General features: G+C 55.8%; 1 protein-coding gene across 2 annotated transcripts; it reads left to right on the forward strand.

Annotated features, from left to right (window-relative positions):
- Positions 1-2322: 2322 nt before the first annotated feature.
- FTCD (formimidoyltransferase cyclodeaminase) lies at positions 2323-19693 on the forward strand. Of its 2 annotated transcripts, none has more exons than XM_028094762.2 (14): positions 2323-2376; positions 3100-3283; positions 4036-4164; positions 4903-4991; positions 5124-5303; positions 5895-6032; positions 6493-6624; positions 12812-12873; positions 13307-13436; positions 13530-13691; positions 17124-17167; positions 17375-17513; positions 18484-18579; positions 19607-19693. In XM_028094762.2, exons 1-14 carry the CDS (start codon positions 2323-2325, stop codon positions 19691-19693), a joined length of 1626 nt encoding a protein of 541 aa, XP_027950563.1. The 2 variants fall into 2 exon arrangements, with proteins under 2 accessions (XP_027950563.1, XP_087879070.1); XM_088022944.1 differs by having other exon boundaries at positions 13307-13376.
- Positions 19694-19862: the final 169 nt, after the last annotated feature.

Raw genomic sequence — 19862 nt, forward strand, 5'->3', positions numbered from 1 at the left:
TAAATTGTATTTTATTATGTAATGTTAATCACCTTACATCACATCATTAGTTTTTGATGTAGGTACTTAAGCTCCGTAACACCCATCACCGGGCTAACCCATCCCCCCCCCCAGAACCCTCAGTTTGTTTCTCAGAGTCCATCGTCTCTCATGGTTCAAAGACAGTAGGAAGCAAAAAATGAAAAGGGGGGAATTGGAGGAGGAGACCAACTTTATTACCTTTTTAAAGACCCTGTCTCCAAACACAGCTGCATTCTGAGGTGCTGGGGATTAGTGCTTCCACATATGATTTTGGGGGTGGGCACCATTCAGTCCATAACTGACTCCGTCCTCCCCTTCCAGCCACTGGACACCAACCTCCAGCTGGGGGACTCTGCCACCCTGGGGGCCTGTGGAGGGTGCACAAATTTGGTGCTAGGGCTGCTTGTTGGAGGAGGGACTGGTGGGCACTCCTGGGCACCGCTGGGATGCAGGCTCTCTGTGCGTGAGCCTCGGTGCAGGACCCAGGTTTGGAAGAATGCTTTTGTTGGGCCTTTGCCGTCTGCCAGGTCCTGCTGAGGCTCCCCAACCCCGCTGTGGGACCTAGAAGCGGAATAGGTGTGATCGTGTTCTCCCAGGGGAGCCGGCTGGAGAGGACCTGGCTGCCCCCAGCCTGCGAGGGTCTCTGGGCTTCTCTGGCTGCTCCAGGGGTGGGGGCTGGAGGGGTGGGGCCCCAAGGCCCACGCAGCCGGGGGTCTCCTCACCTGCGCCCTGTGGCCGCCCCTGCCCTGCCGTGGCCGTGTGGGTGCCCGTGTCGGGAGGATGGCAGGCGGGGTCTGGCCTGCCTCTGGGAGGGCGCTGCGGGGTTTTCAGAGTGCCCTGAGAGGTGGGGCAGTTGAACCTCAGGTCTGAGGTGTCTGTGCACTGCTGGGGTAGCCACGTGACAGGAAGCTTGGCAGACTGGAAGTGCCTGACCCATTCAAGACAGTGGTGATCCGGCTGGGCTCTCTGGGTGCAGGGCCCTGGGCTGCTGGCCTGGGCACATCAGTCCTTTGTGAGGAGCCACTGGCCTCGGGCAAGAGCAACTGGGAGAGCTGGGGCTTCGTCGTGACCACTTGCCCTGCAGGGCCAACCACGAACAGCACAGACTTGACCCCTCCCCCCACTCTCCTGCCTGACCAGGCCGGGCTGACCTCTGCCGAGGGCCAGGTCCACCGATGGGGCTGCACACACGACCTCTCTTGTCTTCCTGCTACCTCAAGCTCAGAAGTTGACACGAAGAAATTTAGCAGGTCACCGGGAGAGTCATATGGAGGGTCACCTGGAGGGTCACTGGAGGGGCACATGGAGGGTCATTGAAGGGTCACATGGAGGGCCATGGAGGGTCATTTGGAGGGTCACATGGAGGGTCACTAGAGGGGCACACGGAGGGTCACTGGAGGGTCACATGGAGGGCCACGGAGGGTCATTTGGAGGGTCACATGGAGGGTCCCTGGAGGGGCACACGGAGGGTCCCTGGAGGGTCACACGGAGGGTCACTGGAGGGTCACTGGAGGGGCACGTGGAGGGTCACATGGAGGGGCACTGGAGGGGCACATGGAGGGGCAATGGAGGGGCACATGGAAGGTCATTGGAGGGTCACTGGAAGGTCATATGGAGGGCCACAGAGGGTCATTTGGAGGGTCACATGGAGGGTCCCTGGAGGGTCACACGGAGGGTCACTGGAGGGTCACTGGAGAGTCACTTGGAGGGTCACTGGAGGGTCACTGGAGGGGCACGTGGAGGGGCACATGGAGGGGCACTGAAGGGGCACATGGAGGGTCATTGGAGGGTCACTGGAAGGTCATATGGAGGGCCACAGAGGGTCATTTGGAGGGTCACATGGAGGGTCCCTGGAGGGTCACCGGAGAGTCACGTGGAGGGTCACTGGAGGGGCACTTGGAGGGTCACAGGAATAACCACCAGGAGGCCCTGGGCCAAGCTGGGATTGGAGCCTGGGCTGACCTGAGTCCACCCCCTGCCCCCGCCACGGGGAGGACTTTTACCCCCTGAGGGCCCTGGTCACATGTGCTGCTTTCAGGGGAGCCGGCCCCCAGCTGGGTAGGGGATCCCTCCTCCTCCACTGTCTGGCTCACAGGGTCTGGCCCCCTTCCTGTGCGGCTCTGTGTTTGCACAGGGACCACAGCCTGTCCCTCCTTGCCATGACCGGTGGTTAATCAGCAGCCCGGCCACCATGGGAGGGCCCTGGTGGGCGGATAAAAGCCCCACCAGGCACCGGAGGGCAGTGTCCCTCCTCCCCTGCGTCCACCCTGTGAGAGGAGCGCCGGGATCAAGGCCCAGACCATGTCCCAGCTGGTGGAATGCGTTCCCAACTTCTCAGAGGGGAACAACCAGGAGGTGAGGTGCAGGGGGCTAGGCAAGGGGCTCGGGGCAAGGAGAAGGGGGTGTGCTTGGTGTGGGGTTGGGGAGTATCTTCTCTGAAATGGAACCACTTCCTGTCGTCAGCCCACAGGGAGGTGCCGCATGGGCACAGGGACTCAGAGTGGCTGAGCAGGGGTGAGGAAGAGGCTGTGGGCTGGGCAGTCAGGCAGGGGTCCTGGCCCTGGAGCTGGGCCATAGGGCTGTTGGAAGGTCCCCAAACCTTGTCAGTGGGCTCCACATGTTACCTATGAGGACACTGAGGCGTAGGGAGTGGGTGCAGGCCCCTGAGGGCCACGGAGCCCCTGCTGCCTCAGAAGGTTCCGGACCCTCATGCCCCGCCCCTAGTGCAGATGCTCCCACTAGGGACTGCTTGGGGGGCTAGGGCCCTGACCCTCTGTGACATTGGCCTCTAGGTCACCTTCTTGGAGCCGCAGCAGTCCCTCCACCAGGGTTTTGATTCCTGCCTCAGTTTCTCCTGGAGGGTGCCACCTGTTTCCCTTTTCTTGGTGACCACGGCCCAGTGATGGGCCTCCCTGGGCTTGCGCTCTTTGAGGAATTCCCAAATGCTCAATACCAGCTCCTTAGGCCCGTGTTTGGGTGGTGGTTGGGGGCGGCAGGAGAGGCATGGCCACCTCTGAAGCTCCTGTTCCTTCTTCTAAGTGGGGAAACTGAGGCACAGGGTCGGGCTTTCGTCCCCAGGTGATTGACGCCATCTCTCGCGCCGTGGCGCAGACCCCAGGCTGTGTGCTGCTGGATGTGGATGCTGGCCCCTCCACCAACCGCACTGTCTACACGTTCGTAGGGCAGCCCAAGGACGTGGTGGAGGGGGCCCTCAATGCCGCCCGGGTTGCCTTCCAGCTCATTGATATGAGGCAGCACAAAGGTGAGGGGTCCCCCACAGGATGTGGGGGCTGCCTGGACTGCAAGCTTGCCCTGGGAGGACCCCAGAGCCCCCTGAAGGGTCTCAGGCGCAGCCCACAGAGGCTGCTGTGCCAGGCTAAGGTCCGTGGAGACCCCCTCTGTGTTTCAGGGGTTCCCAGGAGTGACTGGCAGTGAGGCTCAGGCGTCCTGTGCAGGCCTAGGGGGTTTGAGGGGGCAGGGAGAAAAGACGCAGAAACCGGCCGGGCAACAGCCCTCAAAACCAAACACATCTGCTGTGGCAGGCAGGGTCAAAGGTTGGTGGACACGCCGGGGACAGGTCAGAAGGGCAGGGGCTCTGGCTACTCACAGCGGGGGGGTCAGGCCCATGTGATCCCAGCTGGTAGAGAGTTAGCAAGCCAATCTCAAAGCCAGAGCTCCCAGGGGGAGTGGAGTGGTCAGGGTTTGAGAAGGACGCTCGGTAAGCTGCGGGGGCAGGGAGGGTTGGGTAGTGGGAGCTGGTCAGGACTCCGGCTGCTCAGCTCGGCAGGCGGTGCTGGGCAGTGCGCTCTGTGGCTTAGGAGACGGAGGGGCTTGCCGAGGCCAAAATACTTGGCTGGCTGCTTCTCCCGGGATCCCTGTGGTCAGTGGGACCAGCGGCGTGTGTGGGTGGAGGGCAGGGTGGGGGCAGGGAGGGCGGGGTCCACGAGCCCGCTGAGCCCACGCCCACGCCTGGGCCCCCCTGGCCTCCCCTTCGTCAGCCGCCTCTCTGTGTAGGGGAGCACCCTCGGATGGGCGCCCTGGACGTGTGCCCCTTCATCCCTGTGAGGGGCGTCAGCATGGATGAGTGTGTGCTCTGTGCCCAGGCCTTCGGTCAGCGGCTGGCCGAGGGGCTGGGTGTGCCAGGTGAGTGCCCCGAAAGGGACACCCCAGGGCAGGGGCTCCCCCTCACTGCACTGCCGCGCCCTCAGTTTCTCTGCAGATAGAAGCCGGGTGCGGTGTGCGCTGTGCCTGGCCGGCCGTTTGGGAGCCGGTGGACGCCGCTTAGCTGCTCCACAAAGTCAAGTCCGTGCTTCCTAATGGAATAGTTTCACCTTGGGGAATTAACCAAATCAAGAAATTATTAACCTGAGACAAATGGGGGGCGTCTACACTCGTGGGGCACGGGCTCAGGCAGATGGGGTGTGTGAGGGCAGGCCCAAGCCCCACCCCCTGCGGGTACAGGCCAGTGTGTTCCAAGCTCTCACCATTGTCATGGGGACATTGGGGTTGCGGTGAGTTTTGTTTTCTTTTCTCTGTGTTTCTTAATTTGTGGGCCTATTTATTGTACAATGAAAATACGCTTTAGAAAGAAAGGTGAACATGCTTCCATCCTGAATGTCTACTTCTAACTCTTAGCATCTCGGTGATGGGTTTTTCGGGGGGCATCTGTGCAGGGGGAGCAGTGGGGGGGGGCTGCCCTGGCCCTGGGTGGGCAGAGGAGTGTCCATCAGCGATGAGGTGCAGGGAGATGGGAGCCAAGGGAGAGGGGGGTTGGTCCTCCAGGCTGAGGCTGGCAGGAGCGGCTGCCCCGTTTCTCCTCCAGGAGTGGGGGTTCTGGGCGGCCCACCGGCTGGGACCCTGACCAGCCCAGCCCCCTTGCAGTGTACCTTTATGGGGAGGCGGCGCGCACAGCCAGTCGCCGGACCCTGCCTGCCATCCGGGCTGGGGAGTACGAGGCCCTCCCTGAGAAGGTGCGTGTCTCCACCAGGGTGGGCAGGTGGAGGGGCAGACCCTGCAAGGGTGGGTGCCCTCCTCCTTCCCTGACCTTGGCGGGGTGTCCCTCCTGTGAGGGACACCGCAGCCTAGGGTGAGTCTCCCCACAGCTCAAGCAGACCGAGTGGGTGCCTGACTTCGGCCCCAGCTCCTTTGTCCCCAGCTGGGGGGCCACTGTCACGGGGGCACGGAAGTTCCTCATTGCATTCAACATCAACCTGCTCAGCACCAAGGAGCAGGCCCACCGCATCGCCCTCAACATTCGGGAGCAGGGGCGTGGGAAGGACAAGGTGAGCAGCCTCCTGTCCCCACGGGGGCTTGGCACTGTCCCTGAGGAATCCTGAGGGGCTCACGGGAGAGAGTCAGAGGTGGGGTGGTGCTGTGGCGTGGACCTGCTGACCAGCCCAGCCGTGGTGTCCATGACAAGGGGGATGAGGCAGGTGGGGTTCCAGTGTTTGAAGTGGGGGAGCACCTACTTAAAAGACCAGGGCCGCAGGTGGGGTGGAGCTGCTGTTAGAATATTGCAGTCCTTCCGTTCTTCTAGGAAAACAGCTCCTTCTGAGCCCCAGGTGCTCCCAGCACATGGTGTGGGCGAAATGCTGGCCTGAGCCTGGTGCCCTGTGAGCAGGGGCCTCAGTTTCCCTGTGGTGGGCGGGACCCTCTGCAGCTGGCTCAGGGGAGAGCTCTGGAGCGTGAGGAGGGCCGCCAACCAGCCGTCCAGGCAGCACTGCAGGACCTGCAGGCCGTGGTGTCTGTGGGGGGAGGGAGCCCTCCAGCCATCTTACGGGGCGGGGGTCGGGGGGTGGGTGCAAGTGGCTTTCAGTGCAGGTACTAGGAGAGGCTGGGCAGGGCCCAAGCTGGGAAAGACTTTTCCTTTGCAGCCAGGACTCCTGAAAAAGGTTCAGGGCATTGGCTGGTACCTGGATGAGAAGAACCTGGCCCAAGTGTCCACAAACCTCTTGGACTTTGAGGTCACAGCACTGCATACCGTCTACGAGGAGACCTGCAGAGAAGCCCAGGTGAGCAGGGCGCGTGTCCCCTGCTGGCTGGGGTGAAGTCCCTGCAGGTGAGCAGGGCGGGTGTCCCCTGCTGGCTGGGGTGAAGTCCCACCAGGTGAGCAGGGCGCGTGTCCCCTGCTGGCTGGGGTGAAGTCCCTGCAGGTGAGCAGGGCGCGTGTCCCCTGCTGGCTGGGGTGAAGTCCCACCAGGTGAGCAGGGCGCGTGTCCCCTGCTGGCTGGGGTGAAGTCCCACCAGGTGAGCAGGGCACGTGTCCCCTGCTGGCTGGGGTGAAGTCCCTGCAGGTGAGCAGGGCGCGTGTCCCCTGCTGGCTGGGGTGAAGTCCCACCAGGTGAGCAGGGCGGGTGTCCCCTGCTGGCTGGGGTGAAGTCCCTGCAGGTGAGTAGGGCTGGTCCCCAGGACACCCTTCAGGGCATCTCAAGTCCTGCTCCCCTGGACATTGGTGCCACTGGACCTCTGCAGGAGCTGAGCCTGCCAGTGGTGGGCTCACAGCTGGTGGGCTTGGTGCCTCTGAAGGCCCTCCTGGATGCTGCCGCCTTCTACTGCGAGAAGGAGAACCTCTTCATCCTGGAGGAGGAGCTCCGCATCAGGCTGGTGAGCCGGGCCCCGGGTGAGGGGCCAGTGCGGAGGCGGAAGCGAGCCTGACGCTCCGGGAGCAGGCCCGGGGCACCCTGTCTGCCAGCCGGGCCCCACTCCTCCTCCTCCTCTGTCTTAGTGTCTGTGCTTAGATGGCGTCATGCCATTAGCATATCAGGGAACTATGGGAGTTTTTCCTTGTGATCTAGAAGATGTTCAGTCTTGTAAAAGTCCCTCGGAGAGGATGCACGCCACTTCCCCTGTCCCTTCTGGTGTCTGTGCTGGAGGCGCCGGGTTGTGGCGGATATGCGTGCACTCCCGTGTCAGCCCTGTGCCCGCCATGGGGTGCGGGCGTGTGGACCATCCACGAACATCGATGGGTTAGTTAGAAGCTGGTGCCACTGTCCCAAGTGACAAACTTTAGCTGGAAGTCCTCCACAAAGAGCACATGAGTGGGTTCTCTGAAAGTGTTTGTCTTTGCTAGTTGGGTTTGTATCTCCTGATTCCGCAAATACATCTGGACTCCTTGCCCTGTTTTCAGGTCTGTGGGGTGTTGGGCGTGGTTCCTTCCAGTTTAATGGAAGAGTCTATTTTTTAGGTATTCTGGTGATTACCTTTATAACTTAATACACTTACCCCTGGTTTTGATTTATTGGTTTTAAAATTTTACCCAAATTTTCAAATATATAATTTGATTTATCAGTTTTTATCAGTACACTGATAGCCTGCTATGGAAGCGAGAAAATAAACCTACTTAGCATTTACTCACATCTTTTCTTCCTTCTCTATTTCCTGATTTTTTTTTTTTTTGAGTTACAGTAGTTTTTAGTGGGGGTGGGAGTTCTTTTGGTTGTTAATTTTTTTGAATGTTTTCTTTTGTAGTAAAATACACAATGTGAAATTGGCATCTTAACCATTTTTTGGTATGCAGTTGGCGATATTAAGTACATCATAATGTTATGCAGCCCTCATAACCCAGGATGGGCTTTTCTGTGTCTGCAAAGAACACCATTAGGGTTCTGATAAGGACTGCACTGATTCTGTGCGTTGCTTTGGGGAGTACGGCCATCTTAACAGTAGAAGTGTTCTAATCCATGAACATGGGCTTTCCATTTATTTACATTTTCTTTATTTCAGCAATGTTTTGTAGTTTTTATTGTACAAGTCTTTTAATCCTTGGTTAAGTTAATTAAGTCCTAACTATTTTATTCTTCTTGATGCTATTATAAATGGAATTGTTTTTGCAATTTTTTTTTCAGAGTGCTCATTGTTAGTGTATAGAAACGCACTGACTTTTGGTGTTGACTTCATATCCTGCTTCCTCGCTGAATTCATTTATTAGTTCTAGGTGGTTAAATTATTAAGTTTAAATAATATACTTAAATCCTTTTGCTCTTTATCCCTGTTAGACAGTGTCTGTTGACTCTTGGTGAAGACGGACAAGAATATTAGTGTGCTCCTGTGAGTGGTCATCATCGCAGCTCTTGATTTAAATTGTTATTCGCTATTTTCACGTTGTCAAATTTATGACATTTACCTTCTGTAAATGTTCCACATGTCTTAAATACCCACAGATATTTAACCTTAGCTCTGTACACAGGTGAAGTCATCTCTGTTCCTACTTGTCTGTCTGTTGCCCGAATCTCACAGTCAAGCAAATTTTTTAAAGAAAGGCTCATGGTGCTTTACTCTGTGGGATATGGCATGTCTGGCCACGTCTTTCTGTGAATTTATTCTTTCAAGATAGTTGGACAATCAAAATCCCAAGTCACTTGTTTTCACCTGAGAATATGGCAAACATATCTTTTTTTTTTTTTTTAAGATTTTACTTATTTATTTGTCAGAGAGAGCACAAGCACACAGCGGGGGAGTGGCAGGCAGAGGGAGAGAGAGAGAGCACGCACACGAGTAGGGGGAAGGGCAGAGGGAGAAGCAGCCTCCCGCCTGAGCAGGGAGCCTGATGCGGGGCTCCATCCCAGGACCCCGGGATCATGACCTGAGCCGAAGGCAGACGCTTAACCGACTGAGCCACCCAGGCGCTCCTGCAAACTATCTTTACCATCTTCCGAAATCACATGTCCCTTGGGGAGGTCTAAGTCGGCCTGGTTATCTCCCCATCTCCAGGGACTTGTTTTACGCCCTGATGCCTGAAGTCCCCTTGTATTCACTGTGGTTTTCTCCAGCCTAGCTTCTAAGTGACTGATACAGTTTATGGCCAGGTCTGTTCTCTTTCGATCTGTTACAAAATTTTGTGTAAATTTTTTATGTTGATGTACACAGCAAAGGTGTAGGAATGGTCCCAGGAGCCTCCTCACGAGCTCCAGATTCTCCAATTATTTGCATCCGCCCCATTTGCTATATCATTCCCTCTCTGTATCCACGCATAGTCATATATTTTTTTTGGACCACTTCAGAGTAGGTTAAAGACATTGTACCATTTTACCTCAAATTTATTCAGGTTTTATTTCTTAAGAACAAGGACATTTCTTTTGCACAACCCTAGTACAATGATCAAAATCAGGAAATTCAACATTAATACTGTTCTAGTATCTCATCTGCAGGCCACAATCAAATTATGCCAATGTCTCCGTAATCCCCATTATAGCCACTTATCCTCTCAGCCCAGGGTCCAGTCCGATGACAGTCCTTTTCTGCCATGTCTTCTATTGCCTTTAATTGGGAGCAGCTCCTTGTGCTCTTGCTCTTCAATGACGTTGACATAGTTTAAAAGGACAGGAAGTTGTTTTGTGCAACATCTCATGACTACTGGGTTGTGGGCTTCTGACGGGAGCAGGGCACACGGGACGTGCTGTCCTCAGAGTGCGGGGTCGGGGGGGGACACTCTCCCTGTTGCCTGGGGTCCTTGGTTCAAGCTGCTGTTATTCGCTGCAATGTTTTTCCTTTTGTAGTGAGTGCTGTGTGGGAGGTACTGTAACAATATGTAGATACCCCGTTTCTCTTGAAATTCCAGCCATAAGTTTTAGCAGCCTGTAACGGGTTTCTAACTTTACCCTTTTTCTTTAAGAAAATGCTTTCATTTTTTTCCCCCTCAGGAAACAGAATTTATTCACAAAGTTTAAAAAGTAATGTGTACAAGTATTAACGAATGCATATTTTTATCTATGTTACAAATATTAAAAAATGCCTTAACTAGTTTCAATGCATTGTCTTTACAGATATGTGGCTTTTTAAAAATTCTTTATTTAAATTCAATTTAGTTAACATATAGTGTATTGTTAGGTTCAGGGGTAGAATTTAGTGATTCATCAGCTGTGTGTAACACCCAGTGCTCATTCTATCACAGGCCCTCCTTAATGCCCATCACCCAGTTACCCCATCTCCCCACCCACCTCCCCTCCAGAAACCCTCAGTTCGTTTCCTATGATTAAGAGTCTCTTATGGTTTGTCTCCCTATTTTCATCTTATTTTATTTTTCTTTCCCTTCTCCTAAGCTCCTCTGCTTTGTTTCTTAAATTCCACATATGAGTGAAATCATATGGTATTTGTCTTTCTCTGATTGACTTATTTCACTTAGCATAATACGCTCTAGCTCCATTCATGTTGTTGCAAATGGCAAGATTTCATTCTTTTTGGTGGCTGAGTAATATTCTATTGTATATATATACCACATCTTCTTTATCCATTCATGTGTTGATGGACATCTGGGCTCTTTCCATACTTTGGCTATTGTGGACATTATTGCTATAAACATTGGGGTGTAGGTGCCCCTTCGGATCACTCATTTGTATCTTTGGGGTAAATATCTAGTAGTGCAATTGCTGGGTCATTGAGTAGTTCTATTTTCAACTTTTTGAAGAACCTCCATACTGTTCTCCAGAGTGGTGGCACCAGCTTGCATTCCCACCAACAGTGTAGGAGGGTTCCCCTTTCTCCACATCCCCGCCAACATCTGTCGTTTCCTAACTTGTTAATTTTAGCCATTCTGACTGGTGTGAGGTGGTATCTCATTGAGGTGTTGATTTGTACTTCCCTGATGCTGCCTGATGTTGAACAGTTTTTCATGTGTCTCTTGGCCATTTGGATGTCTTCTTTGCAGAACTGTCTGTTCATGTCTTCTGCCCATTTCTTGATTGGATTATTTGTTCTCTGGGTGTTGAGTTTGATAAGTTCTTTATAGATTTTGGATACTAGCCCTTTATCTGATAAAACATTTGCAGATATCTTCTCCCATTCTGTCGGCTGTCTTTTGGTTTTCTCCACTGTTTCCTTTGCTGTGCAAATCTTTTTATCTTGATGAAATCCCAATAGTTCATTTTAACTTTTGTTTCCCTTGCCTTTGGAGACGTGTCTAGCAAGCAGTTGCTGCCTGTTTTCTCCTCTAGGATTTTAATGGCTTCCTGTCTCACATTTAGGTCTTCCATCCATTTTGAGTTTATTTTTGTGTGTGGTGTAAGAAAATGGTCCAGTTTCATTCTTCTGCATATGGCTGTCCAATTTTCCCAACACCATTTGTTGAAGAGACTGTCTTTTTTCCATTGGACGTTCTTTCCTACTTTGTCAAAGATAAGTTGATCATAGAGTTGAGGGTCGATTTCTGGGCTCTCTATTCTGTTCCATTGATCTATGTGTCTGTTTTTGTGCCAGTACCATACTAAAAAAAAAAAAAAGAAAAGAAAATCCTTTTATCTCTCCCACAATTTATTTATTCCTTATTAATGTGTTTGATGCTCTCCTGTACTTAACATGTTGTTTTATATTCTTTATCTGAAAGTTCTGATATCTGCCGTCTCTGAAGGTCTGATTTTGCAAATTGCTGCATCTGTTGACTTTCTCATGGTGACTTGCTTCTTCACGTGTTTTGTGATTTTTGATTGTACATGCATGTTCTTTGCAAATTGATCTGTGGTAATTCTTGGACACCTGGGTTTAAAGTTTGGATTTGCCTCTGTTAGGTCTTGGGTACATGATCACACAGGGCCCCCCAGACTCAGTCTTTTGCTTGGAGCTTTAGAACTATTCAGGTAGAGGGTTCTATGTGAACTGTGGCCCAAATCCCCTCAGCGTGGCTTGTGGTTATAATTCCAGGAAGGGTTTCTCCTGCTTCACCAAAGGGAAGGCAGAAACTGAGAAGTACCCCAATTACATCTTTCAGTGTTTTTTGTTTTTTTAATCCTAGTTCATCCTTGGAAAGGTCACCTTTCAGGGGCCTGCAGTCTGACCCTCATTCTTCAGGACTTGAGACCTCCCTGCTCATGAGGGGCTGCCTGAGGCTCTCAGATGTCCCAGGGTGGACCCAGCATTAGGGTGAGCAGGCCTGTCTGGTTCCCTTTCTGGTCATTTCTGGCCTTGAATGAGCACCTTTACTTCCTGCCAGCTTAGCCAGGCATTTAAATTCATGTTTAAATTTCTGTTTGTCTTTCTGAGGTCTTCTGTGCCAGGAGGGCTTTGCTTTATTGCTTGCTGAAGACTCTCAGGTGGGCTCTCAATTTTAGTATATGTGCTGCCGAGGCGAGCACTCAGGTGGGCTCTCAGGAGGCACTTTTGCCCATCTCCATGTCCTCGGGGAGACCTCTCGGCCACCCCCACCCCCGGGACTCTGCTGGCTTGTTTCTGTCAAGGACCACCTGTCACTTTCCAGTTTTCTAGAAAGTGTCAGCCTGCTTGGCTCAGAACGCGCTGGATTGTGCCACTGGCACATAGCACCATAAAGTGTTTTGAGTATTTTTGGTGGAAAGAATTCTAATCTTAAATGGAGATTTTTTTCCAACTTTATTTTGAATTTAAGTAAAATCCATTTTGCCTCATATATGTTTAGGTCAATCAGGCAGCTCCCGGGCTTTAAAAGTTGTGAGAACTGACACCCAAAGAATTAGGAATCTTGTGCAAAGGTGTAGTTTTGTGGGTCCCTTTCCGTGATGGGCTCAGTGTGTGGTGTTGTCTGTGGGACGCATGTGGCTTAGAACGAGGGCACCTCCTCTCTCTGGGTCCCGGTTTCCCTGTGGGGGAAGATGGGTGGGTGGATGTGTCAGGGAGTCTGTGGGGGGCCTGCTCTGGGCTGGGGGCTTTCCCAGAAGCCAGCAGTCACAAGCTTGTGGTGGGTATGCGGCCAGCTATGCCTGGCTCCCCACACAAAGGTGGGTCAGAGCAGGGACACCACCGTGAGCTCAGGGGGACCCCACCATTCAGTGGCCTGCCTCGGGTGGGGGGGCCGAGCTGGCTCATCATCACCAGCCCCTCTTTCCAGGTGGTGAGCAGGCTGGGCCTGGACTCTCTGTCCCCCTTCAACCCTAAGGAGCGGATCATCGAGTGAGCACCTCCCCTACCCCCACAGAGACCTGCCTCAATCCTTCCAGAGCCTTCTGTGTAGCCACTTATTCATCAGTAAAACCAGGGTGTCTGTGCCGGTCATGAGGCTGGGGGCCAGTTGGGGGGACACAGTGAGACCCCAACAAGGTCCCACCATATCGTCATGGGGGCTTCTGTGTGGTCAGGGCCACTCTGCACACTGGGACTGTGTCCCCTCCCCCGTGTGTGGGGAGAGGCCTGGGGTCAGCGATCAGGGTCTGAACCAGCCCTGCCCTCACAGCCTGGCAGTGGTGACCCTGGACCCTGCCCTCCATTCCCTGTCCCCCAAAGCCCCATCCCCTGTCCCTAGCCCTGCACAACCCAGGATGCATCCCCTGTCCTGGCCCTAGGGCCTCCCCGCCCCGAGCCTCGCTGAGCCGACCCCTCCCCACAGGTACCTGGTCGCTGATGGTGGGCCTGGGCAGAGCCTGGTGGACAAGCCCCTGCGTGCCTTTGTCCGTGAGGTGGGCGCCCGCTCCGCAGCCCCAGGGGGTGGCTCTGTGGCAGCGGCCAGTGCAGCCATGGTGAGTGCGAAACGAGAGGCAAGGGGTGAGGACAGGGCCGAGGGCGCCTGGCCTGTGGTCCCGAGTCACATGCACAGCACATCTCTTGCCCAGGGCGCTGCGCTGGCCTCCATGGCCGGCCTGATGACCTATGGGCGGCGGCAGTTTGAGCACCTGGATACAACCATGCGGCGCCTGATTCCGCCCTTTCATGCGGCCTCGGCTGAGCTGACCAAGCTGGTAGACGCTGATGCCCGGGCCTTCCAGGCGTACCTGGTAAGTGCTCAGAGGGCCCACCACCAGCCTGTGGACAGCCCCGAGTGAGATGGGGTCAGCAGACAGTGGGGGGCGTCCTGGGGAGAGAGAGCTCCCCCAGGGTCATAGGGAACTGGCACGGAGGGTAGGGGCTGTTGCAAGCTCAGGTGTCTGGAAAACAGGGGAGGTTGGAGGGAGGGGATGGTGGTCTGGCTGCTATGGCCCCCTCCCCTGACTATGAAAGGCTGAGTTCAGGGGTTCTCAGGGTTTGGCCCAGGCGTGGCCCCACGCTCACATCCACAGCAGCGGGAGCGTGGGGTGGGAGGGAGAGAGGGTCCACCCAGGCTCAGCACCCCTGCCCCAGCTACCCTGAGTCTTGGAGTTGGGTCGGCGCCCCGACCTACAGATGCTGGAGGAAGGCCAGGTTCCCAGAGAAGGGCTCACATCCAGGACGGACAGGCCACAGAAATCCTAAAAGAAGAGCCAGTGACTGATGGTCTCAGAGGCTGGAGAAGACATTCCAGCCAGAAGACAAAGAGAGGACCATGGAGAGAGCTGGGAACTCTTCACACGATGTGACAGGCCGGTCAAGTTGGAATCGGCTCGCCCACCCAATAGGGAGTCTGTGCATCAGGCGGTGGGCGCCAGAGAAGGGGCGTAGCTCAGAACCGAGGGCAGGGGATGGAGTACTCGCAGGAAGATCCGAGACGTGAGTCCAGACCAAGCCCTGCTGTGCGTCTGTGTCCCAGAGCAGTTCATGGTGGAAGGACCAGGTCGATGCATGAGCTCACAGCCACCAGCCACCCCACAGGCTTCAGGGCAGAGCCGCCTCGCGGGCCCGACTGCGCTGAAGGGAAGTCAGGGCTCCGACGACCACCGGTGGCCTCCAGGGCACTCCGTGCACCTCCGAGTGAAGACTGTATCCAGATGGGGACAATCAGAGTCTCACCTAAATAAGTTACCATCTGGAGCTAAAGTTCATGTCCTCTGGGCGGGAGGTATAGATACTGGTCATCTTTTTCCATTTGTGTTTTTACACTTAAATTTCATTTATTTGCTATTTAAAGTAGGTAAAACCTTCAGGCAGTTCAGAATTCACAGGACAGAAGAGTAGTGGGTGAGAAGTCTCTGTGCTCTGCCCCCCGCTATACCCCTGCCCATCCCAAACAGGCACAATTTCTAGGGCAAGCATCCGGAGATGTTTATTTATATTGGTGTAGATCCAATTTTCCTTTTTCTCCTCATTTCTTACACAAATGGCATCATATGTGTTCTTAGTTTGCCTCTTGGGCTCGTCCCTTGACATTCTATTAGAGATCTTTCTACATTGGTGCACACACCCCAGTTGCTAGTACAGATCTGCCCTGACTTACGGTGGAGTAATGACCGACAAACCCATCGTAAACTGAAAATACTGTAGGTTGAAAATGCATTTACTACACCCAGCCGGCAGCACCTCACAGCTTAGCCTGGCCCGCCTTCAGCTGCTGAGCACACTTGTGTTGGCCGACAGCTGGGCAGAACCACTCGCACACGGCCTGTCTCACAAGAGAGTGTTGAATAGCTCCTGTAACTGACCGAATACCGTACCCAAAGTGACCAGTGGAACGGCTGTGCGACCGCGGGCCTGCGCAGCCCCAGGACAGGGCCGCACACCGCTAGCCTGGGCAGAGACCCACACCCCGCACTCCAAGCACTGGTTCTCCTGACTGCATGTCCCTTTCACACCACCACGAAGTCAAAGTATCTGATGTCGAACCCGTGTAAGTCGGGGACCGTCTGTACCGTGTAGACGTCTGGATCGCAGCACCTTTGGCCAACTCCACGGGGGGATCGTAGGCCTCTTCGTCTGCACCTGGGATGCCTCTGTGTGAACACCTCTGGTGTCCATCACCAGGCATACGGTGGGCAGCCTGTGGGAGTGATTCATAGAAGGACTTGCTGCCAAGTGGCCCTTGGAGGGCTGCATGGATGGGGCTCCACGGTCCAAATCTGAGGGCTCCTTCCCGGACTCCATGCCATGGACGTGGCAGTCACACGTGGTCTGCGTCTCCGAGCTGCTCACTGTGCGCGGCAGGGAGCGTTTCTCAGGCTCCGCACAGCGGTGTTTTGCGCCTTTCGGAAAAGCAAGGCTCCCCTCCTTCCCAGAGCTCCCGGACTGCAGGCTACACTCGGAACTCGGGCGGGCAGCTTCTGGCGGAGGTCGTGCCGGTTCCTGACGGAGCAGCTTTGAGTTTTCCATCCTTGAACCCAGAGTCTCCCAGCTCTTCCCCGGGGCTCGTGTCTCAGTTTACAGGGCCTCCCCCGGTAAGTTACTGAGCTTCTCCCACGGTGCTTCCCAGACTCCTGTGCTCTGATGACCTTCAGACATGGAGGGGCTTTTAGGGGGGAAGCACCAGTTTAAGTATAAACACAGAACATTTCAGGCTAACCACTAGAGATTAGAAATAAGGCGAATAAGTAGAAAACAACTGGAAGGAAGTAGAAAAACAAAAATCTAATCAGAAGGCAGGGGAGAAAAGAAAGATGACCGGCAAAGGTGTCTGGTTCAGAGCCTGAAATGCAACTCGGAGACGCACAGTCGAAAGCCACACGCATGAGGGGAACGAGGTGCTTTACCCTTCCTGGGGCAACAAGAAGATGGAGATCTGAAGAAGCAAGCATCCTCATCTTGGGCCAAATCGCTTCCCAAATGAGGAAGCGATTTCCAGCTGGGGAAAAGCAAAGCTTGCGATAACCTAACTGCAGGTGGGTGGGCTCCTCTGCTGGGTGCAGCCGTGACCATGGAAAGGACAGGCCTGACTGAAACCAGCCCTGTTCCGCCTGGCGGAGACCCCGAGCACCCGGTCAGGCTGCCTCGCGGACAGGACGAATGCCCCCCTGTGTGAGGACTGCTGTGGGGCTGCACGCGGGAGACTGGGGGGAGGTGTGCGCCGCCCCAGCGGCCCAGGCAGCCCCTGGGGAACTTGGGATGGTTTCGTCCACCAGCAGGAGTAGGGGTGCTGACCCGGCGGGCTCAGGCGGGCCGGGGCCCCCTTGCTCTCAGGCATGCTGACAGAAGCGTCGACTTTTGGATGGAGATTTGGCCGAATCCAGGATGGACACATTCCCTACCCGGCCAGGCCCTTGGCCCTTGCAGGCGGGCAGGGTGGGGCCTGGGTGTGTGAGGGACAGGCCTGGGCAGACGCAGGGGCGCGGATGGGGGGCTGTCCAGGGCAGCGACCAGCGTGACCACTGTGGAGGAGGGCCTGAGCTGGTTCAGGCGGGAGGGGGAGTGGGGCACACACCCCTAACCCCGAGGCCAAGGGCTGTGTCTTGTGTCACAGGCAGTGCCTGGAGCCCGTGCTGTATGAGGGGACGCCCAGCCCCTGGGTGTGGACACTGCCCAGACTCTCCATGTGGCCCCGGGGTACGGCCACTACTCACCCCACGTTCTGTGATTTCTTCTGGCAGGAAGCCACGAAGCTGCCTACCAACACACCTGAGGAGAGGGACAGGTGAGTGCCACAGTGGCCGTGGGGGAGGCGCCACCCCAGACGGTGGACGCCCAGGCATTTGACCTTGGAGCCATCTAACCCACCCTGTGGGGGTGTGTTTGTCCCTGTTGTCGCCCCGCTGTTCTGTCTGCTGGGGTGGAGCTGGGGGGGCAGTCCAGGTGGCCCCTGGGTGCCCTGGGCTCTGACCATCGACCTGCTTGGATTCAGGCGTGCGACAGCCCTGCAGGAAGGGCTGAGGCGGGCGGTAGCTGTGCCCCTGGCGCTAGCAGAGACGGTGGCCTCGCTGTGGCCGGTGCTGCAGGAGCTGGTGCAGTGTGGGAACCTGGCCTGCCGGTCGGACCTGCAGGTACGGGAGCGGGGGCTCGGCCTCCTGCTGCAGGGGGAGCAGCATGGAGGGTCCGGGGACATTTATGGAGCCAGCCCAGACAAGAGCGCTTGGCAGAGGCCTTGGCCAGTCTCAGCCAGCAGAGCCCATTGGTTTATCCCGTTTTAAGAGTGGAAAGTAAGGATTTCATTTAAGCTTGCATGGCAGAGAGGCAGAAGAAACTCAACCGTACCTCGAGTCCACCCCTAAGCCCCATCCCCCAGACCCTCCTGGTGACCCCATCTCCTCCCGCTCCCTTGTTCTCTCCTCTTCCCTCCTGCTCATGGCCTCTCATCCTTCGGAAAACCCCTACACCAGCTCACAGAGGTGACCTGTCGCCCTGTCCATAGCCCGTGGTGGAGGGCTCAGGGTTGGGGACATGGAGTGGGTGCTGAGATTTCTCAGCCCATCCTGATCACCGCAGCTGTAGGGCTTTACAAGAAAGACACCTGTTCTCAGTGTCTGTCCTGAGGCTCCAGACAAGCGTCCCCTCCTTCCCTGGGGAGGCGGCCATGTGCCGTCTGGGCACAAACGGCCTGCCGTTCTGGGTTCGTCCCTGAGCCCATGCTCCCACCTGCTCTCCCCACCCTGTGGCCTGCATGTGGGAAGCCAGGAGGTGACTCAGGAGCATTGGCTGTAGGCTGGGCCCGAGGCTGGTGTGCCGGGAGGCCTCACCTCCCCCAGGGCTTCATTTTCTGTGCTCAGAGGTGGAAGGCTGTGGTTGTCCTCTCTGTCTGGAAGGGCCAGGCCGGAGCCCACCCTTCTGCACGTCCACTGCTGGGGCCTCTACAGACAGGCTGGCCCTGGGCCTCCTGGGGACCCCCGGGTGCTCAGTGCACCATCCTTACTGATGAAGTGTGAGAGGCCCTGGCTGTGGCCCTGGGTGGTGGAGAGGGCAGTGTGAGCCACCTGGGTCACGGATGGCCAGCTCCGCTCCTGGCACCTGTTGCAGGTGGCAGTCAAGGCCCTGGAGACGGGCATGTTTGGTGCATATTTCAATGTGCTCATCAACCTGAAGGACATCACCGACAATGCATTTAAGGACCAGGTGAGCAGGAGGCCCACAGGGGCCGGGCCCTGCAGCGGGACCCGGAGGTTGCCCTCAGCGCTATGGTTCCGCAGTGTGCGCCTGGGGGAAGTGTCCATCTGCTGAGATGTTCTTTGGCCTCTGCGGTGGCTGTTGTCCTACCAGGGAGTTCTGGAGTTGGGGGGCTAGGCATCGTCTGTGCCTCCACCTTCTAATGGCTGGGGGGCTGGGGAGCCATCGGGATTGGGGGCCCCGTGCCCTCGACCCTGAACCTGCCCACCATGCTCAACTGCCCAGCGAGGCCACCCAGGGCTGAGGCACCCAAGGTAGGCCCTTACACTGACAGCACGGGGCCTCAAAGAACAGTCGCCAAACCACGAAATGGCCTTAGCTTCAGCATTTGTTATAATTTCATTGTTACTGCTATCGAGGTACATTTGAGGAATATACAAGTCACCATTTTAAAGTGTACCACTCGGCATTTTGCACACTCACAATGTGTGACCACCACCTCTGTCATGTTCCAGAACATTCTCATTGTCCCAAAGGAAGCCCCCCACCCATTAGAAGACCCCCGTTTCCCTGCCTCCAGCCCCGGACACCACCCATCTGCCTCTGATTCTGTGATAATCTTTAAAAACTAACAGCTCAGAATGAAGGCCTTTTCAGGGACTGAGCTTGGCCCCTTAAGGGAAGTCACTGTCTACCATGTAACCACAGTGTGTTGACTTAAAGGATAGGCTGCATGAACCCCCTCTGGGCTCAGGGCCACAGTCCTGCCCTCTGCAGTTGTGGCTAACATGGGAAGACCAAGAGGGTGGGGGGCCTGGGCCTGGCTGTCCTCAAATCTCAGGACAGACAGAGGGACTCTCTCATCCTTGCTGAGAGGCCTGCAAGGAGTTAGGGGTCCCCAGGTCAGGGGCTTGGGATCACCCCGGAGAGGACAGGCAACGTAGCATGGCCAGAGGGCACAGGGAGGTGGCAGGGGTCCAGGGTTGGTGGGGGTGGGCTGCAGGGGCAGACTGATGTCTGGGCCTGTGTCTGTCAGACCCACCAGCACATCTCCAGCCTCCTGCAGGAAGCCAAGACCCAGGCAGCCCTGGTGCTGGAGCGCCTGGAGGCCCGGCAGGAGTGACGGCAGGTGGGGAGACCGCGCGGACTCCACAGCCCTTGGTGCCCCTCCCCGTTCCTGGCAGCCTCCAGACACAGTCCCCGTGGGGTCCAGAGTGGGCTGGGGGGGGAGTCAGGGGTCCGCTTGGTGGCGGAGTCACACCCCCATCACTTGCAGCTTTTAGTAAAGTCAT

Source organism: Eumetopias jubatus, unplaced genomic scaffold (assembly GCF_037043125.1).
Source record: "Eumetopias jubatus isolate StellerSeaLion01/CBP00866 unplaced genomic scaffold, mEumJub1_p1.0 scaffold_1, whole genome shotgun sequence".
In the NCBI taxonomy this organism is placed as follows: domain Eukaryota; kingdom Metazoa; phylum Chordata; class Mammalia; order Carnivora; family Otariidae; genus Eumetopias; species Eumetopias jubatus.

What these genes read in the sequence shown, in the direction of transcription:
- FTCD (XM_028094762.2), top strand. Translation starts at nt 2,323, where the DNA reads ATGTCCCAGCTGGTGGAATGCGTTCCCAACTTCTCAGAGGGGAACAAC. An exon ending in ACGAGGCCCTCCCTGAGAAG is followed by an intron (nt 4,992 to 5,123) that starts GTGCGTGTCTCC and finishes GTCTCCCCACAG; the next exon opens with CTCAAGCAGACCGAGTGGGT. An exon ending in CCTAAGGAGCGGATCATCGA is followed by an intron (nt 12,874 to 13,306) that starts GTGAGCACCTCC and finishes CCCTCCCCACAG; the next exon opens with GTACCTGGTCGCTGATGGTG.